This window comes from Nanorana parkeri, unplaced genomic scaffold, assembly GCF_000935625.1.
Source record: "Nanorana parkeri isolate BGI_ZX_2015 unplaced genomic scaffold, ASM93562v1 scaffold67, whole genome shotgun sequence".
Lineage (NCBI taxonomy): Eukaryota > Metazoa > Chordata > Amphibia > Anura > Dicroglossidae > Nanorana > Nanorana parkeri.
The window spans coordinates 1,282,888-1,288,172 of record NW_017306335.1 but is presented as its reverse complement, the minus strand read 5'-3'; the positions used below and the strand labels follow the sequence as shown (position 1 = coordinate 1,288,172).

Genomic DNA, 5,285 nt, shown 5'->3' with positions numbered 1-5,285 from the left:
ATCTCTCGATCTATACGAGCTGTCAGAATGCCGGCAAAAGCCGGCATGTTTGCCGGCTCTGCTGTGACTCTCAGACACCCGATCTTCAGGGATCGGGTGTCTGAAAAAGGTTAACCCTTTCATTAATGGATGCCTCTAAACTTAAGGCATCCATTAATGAATGATAACCGCTGATTCTCAGCGGTTACCAGCCTTCTAGTGCAGCAAATAACTCATCACGTACAGTGTACGTGACGAGTCATTTGGTCCCTTTGTGGCGGGACGTACAGTGTACGTCTCCCGTCACAAAGGGGTTAATAAATCTCAGAGATCACATAACCTGTGCAGAGGAGGTAGAGGAAGGGGGCAGATACAGACCAGTCACTCTGCACAAAGAGAGAAAGCAGCAATGACTGGTCTTGAATGCAGGAAGCTTCTGCAATAGTAGAAAACTTTCACACTGCGTTACTGCTACTAGTCAATGTTAGGGCAGAACGGGGGAGGGGCAAGACTGGTACAAGACAACAGAAGGGCAACAGTGCAGTGTCAGATTCCTCGCATCACCTTTCAACATCTCGTGGAGTCACGAGGCGGCACAACGAAGTCATCTCGTGGAGTTATCTCGTGGCCCAACAAAGTACTGATGGGGTGGTCATAATAATCTGGCCACTCATGTGTATATCTAGTGTTTAGACAATATCTTCTATAACCAAGTGACCTGGTATACTCCAGCAATGGGAGGTGAACAGCAGAGGCCCTGGTCAGGGTGGCCGTATGCATTTGCAAGTTTGAGAGTTTTACATTTTTTTTTATTTTTTTTTGTATATGTGGTTGATTGCAAGTCTATGCAGCGGCTGAACTTTAACTATAAGGCCTCGTTCACACCAGATGCAGTGCGTTCCGGCCCAATTCTGGGCGGAACGCACTGCATCGCATTGCGGCCGGCTCACTGTGTTGTGGGGCAGGAGGGGGCGTGGCTTGCAGCATTTTGCTCGGACCGGACCACAGGCATAATGTGCCTTGCGATCCCGTGCGGCCAGTCGCATTGCGGCCGGAGGGCGTGGCTACGGTGCCATTCACTTCAATGGACCGCCATGCCCCCTCCTGCCCCACACCAAGAAAGTGAGCCGGCCGCAATGCGAGGCAGTGCGTTCTGGACGGAATCGGGCCGGAACGCACTGCATCTGGTGTGAACGAGGCCTAAGGGAACATATAGACCTCCAAATGAGTAAAATAAAGGTCAAATTAAAGGCGCAGTCAAGTTAAAATGTGACTTTCATGTGTGTCAAATTCCTGTCTGTGCTGACCCAGCTCTTTTATCCCTCCTACCCAAGCACCTACATCATTAATTGATGTATCGGATTCTAGACAATAAAATATGTAAGTAATATGACTAAAAGACAGTAAAAGCAGATGCCAGCCTAGAATGTGGAGGAGGAGTCAGTGCATGTTATACATTTTTATTTACTGCCCTTGCTGCTGTCAGCTCAGCTCTGTTATGGCTAGCACAGTCAGAAGACAATGAGAGGCTGCCCTGCATGCTGGCCATACGTGATGAATCAGCAGGGGGAAACAAGTGGCGGTGCGTAGGGAAATACTATAGAGTGATAGCTCTGAGTCTGCTGGAGCTGCTGACATCACATCCAAGATGGCGGCACCCAGCAGCAGTCTCAGGATTTTTGGATGTCTACACAAGGGAGACTTTTACAGACAATAAACATGCCTAAAACACATGAAATGAACATATAATCTTATGGAAAGATTGTTGTCAAAATGAATTGTCTAGCAACAGGGTCTTTTTAAAGCAGGACCATGCAACATCTAACACTTACCTTCCCTTTGCTCCACCATCACTTATGTGCCCACGGCAGTGACCGGGTAACAGTGTGCACAGGCTCCATTTACTACAAGAGCACCGTTAGTAGCAATTTCATGGAACTTTTGAGTTGGGGCAGAAGGCAACGCACAAGGTGTACCAGGTGCACCCAGGGTACTTTGTTGAAGTTTTTCTGAAGACATACACACTATGTACGAGGTTCAAAACTGGTTCATTTTACCAACTACCCACTTTGTGCCTTGCTGCCTGCCCCAGCATCCCACAAGCTGAAGGTTCCTACTTAACAGGGTAACATTTATTTTGGGTACAGTGCTCACCTGCAGAGCCTGCTCATCCAGCGGACGGTGCTTGCTCTGGATTTTGTGTCGCGGCCTTTTCTCGAAAAACAATTCCTCGGCACCGGAAAAGATGGACGTGTATTCCTGAAGGCGGTCAGGGGCCGGGTACTTGGCACTAGAGAAAACCTGAACAGGCAGAAAAATGGATCATCAAAGAAGCCAATAGGACGTGGAATAGGCAATGAGCTTAATTCAATGATGATCATTTGTCAGAACGATTGTTACATGGAGAGCTAAAAATGAAAGAGTATGTCAAGGCTAAAACTTTTTCTTTTTTTTAGTGTTAGCAGTTTTAGAACCCCTGTTGGGTTTCTACTGCTACCCAGGACTCTATGCTAAAGTGCAGAGCGGTATCCCCGAAACTCTCCAACAGAAACACAGACAGAAATAAAAAATGCATTTTTTTTTTTTAAGCAGAGTAGGGGAAGACTAGAACACGTCACATTTGTACTGCTGTCTGCATCTGTTACAGACATTCTCTCACTTCCTGTCTAGTAAAGTCATGATCAGCATCACAGAAAGTGAGAGTAAATCACTTTCTGCATCAGGTGGGAGGTACAGGCTCATCTTTTCTACCAGCTGTATAGGGCAGGTGATACACACAGTAAGGGCAGTTTCACAGTATTTTCCGGACCAGATCTGCCCGCAGTTCCAGTGCATTCCAGACCAGACAAAATGAGACCAGCAGTATATTTCTGGTCTGGTCTGGAACGGACTGCACTGGTGTGAACAGAGGTCAGAAATAACATAGGGATACATTAGAATGCATTTTGGGTCCTGAAACAATCTGGTGTGGTCTGGAGATGATCTGGATGTGGTGTGAATGGGCCCCAACAGCTCACCATAGCAGCGAGCGATATATCGCCTAGTGTACCAGCTGAAACAGGGCATATAGATATAGCACTGGAAGGGTTCTATCTATGGGTTGTACTGATTGCAAACAATATCGGCTGCTGTTTTGGCCTCCAAACTTGTGCAGCAACTGCAGGGAGGGGAAGATCCAGTGCTCAGTCAGTCGCCACTCACCTTAATAGCCTTTTTGCTGCCTTTGATCTTCTCTATCTTGGCTTGTGCCAGGCTGACCCGATTGTTGAGGTTTCTGAGCTGCGTTCTGTTAGTCTCCACCCGCTGAAGTATCCTGAAAAGGCAGACACAGTGGGGGGAATGTTCAGCACTATCTGGGAAATATCTGCTCTATTTACACAATGCAGATTTTTAGTTCAGTCACCAAAAAAACAAAATCACATTGCATTAAATAAGTCATTGCCATGTCAGCTTTCACGTGGTGATTAAAAGCAGAATCTGGTTGGCAAGTCAGTAAAGTAAAAAAAACTCCCAGCAGAATGGTTGCCCACAGACTAGCTGATAAAGCAGGGGAGGTTATATGGGTGCATGCGACAGATCCCATTGTGGCGCAGCACTGGGCCTCAGAGTGTGCAACACATATAATGTGGTTGAGCAAAATTTCTCCAAGCATTAACTTCTTAGGGGGAGTCAGTAGGAGACACAGTCAAACACACCAGGTTCCAAAGTCCTAGACGCGTGGTCTTGAGAGCGCCCTGCAGCAACAAGTACTGGAGAGTGCCAATGCAGGAACCAGTGAAATATGGCCCATTCCAGACAGTCTTTGCCCCACACATGGGCATACTCCCAAGGAAGTCTATAGGGACAGGATTACGCCAGAGGGTGTATCATGGCCCTGGACCTGTAAAGCTCTCTGCGGCCAACTCGCACAGTACACTGGGTAATTGCAGAGTGCCACAAGCAGAGCCCAGTGCCTGAAAAATCACACTACAGGCAGGCCCCATATCTTCATAATGGTGGGGTCTAGATATGATCTCTGAGACCCCATTCACAATGAGCGCTTTGTAGCGCGATTTCCGCTCAAAAATCGCTCAAACATGAAGCTCTATCTAGCTCGTCCAATGCATTTCAATGGAGCTGTTCACATCTCACAGCTCAATGTCACCTGTAGCTTGTAGCTGAAGCTTGTCGCTCGAACATGACCTATTTTTCTGCGGATTTTGTGCGATTTGGCCCCAATAGGCTTTGATAGACTGCCAAAAGAAGCTTTACGTAGCGCAACAAAATGTGCACTGTATCTCAATGTCACTGAGCTCAAATCAGTGCTAAGAAAGCACTTTTTTTTAATGTAGCTCAGTGTGAATGGGGTCTAAGGAGTCGCCAAGGATCGGCCGACCCGGAAGCTACAATATGAGCCCTCATAGCTCTGCAGTTAAGAATCTTGACTGAAGAAAAAATATCTTGCAATGAAAAAAACAAAAAAAAGTCAAGAGAAATGGTCCATTCTTCTGGGATACTAGCACAAAACTGAATAACGGGAGTAGTAGGGGGGTTATTCCAGACCAACAGCTTCTTTGCTTGCCAGCGTCCAATTCTCCTGTAGGCAGCAATATAACCCAGTTGTCTACTTCTAATCCTTTGTCTCTTAATGAATGATTAAGTAAAAACGTTTCCTAATAAAATCTCAAAAGTCATTTTTAGTATTCCTAAATCTGCACCTTTTATTACACTAAATGAAAAGCAGTGATCTCAAGGAATGGTAATGTTACACAGTGCAGCCTAAATTCAGTTAGGATTGACATCTACTTTAAAAAGTTATACAATACCGGCATCAAGGAATACAGGAAGAGCCATATAATTGTTCTCCACCAGGAAATGTTGTAACAATTTGTCTTATTAGTTATAAAATATTTGGAAGCATTCCGTACAAGAAGCTGCGCAATGTGACAGTGACAGCCCCTGATGGAGGAAACATTGTGTCTGCATTTCACCCTCTCCAGCTACCCAGTAATCCATCCAGCTGTCTCAGCTCTACAGAGGACATATTTTGCTAATTAATGCTAATTACAGCCTGAGATAAGAGAGTATTAGCATATCTGGAGAAGGTATAAGTGCAGGAACTGAGGACGTGTGACCTTATCAGGACAGGAGGGGGGGAACAGACTGAAGTTCCTCTGTGCTTTAAGCAGCCAGATAAACGCAAGCGTGGCGACAGTTTTCAGCAACGCTTGCAGCAATTGAGACCTGTTGAGGTGTGGCAGCATCACAAACTATGTGTTCGTACCCTGGCCCTCCATTTAAACCTGAGCATAAGAAGACTGTATTGC

The 5,285-nt window shown here is 46.0% G+C and overlaps 1 protein-coding gene across 2 annotated transcripts in view; it reads right to left on the bottom strand.

The window, feature by feature from the left end:
• The window catches only part of WASH1 (WAS protein family homolog 1), a 25,535-nt gene that overhangs the window by 13,503 nt on the left and 6,747 nt on the right, over positions 1–5,285 (bottom strand). For both annotated transcript variants that reach the window (XM_018576464.1, XM_018576463.1), the window contains exons 3-4: positions 3,181–3,292; positions 2,134–2,280 (exon numbers count right to left, since the gene is read on the bottom strand). In XM_018576464.1, coding sequence (XP_018431966.1) covers positions 2,134–2,280; positions 3,181–3,292 — 259 coding nt within the window. The remainder of the gene's footprint in view (positions 1–2,133; positions 2,281–3,180; positions 3,293–5,285) is intronic.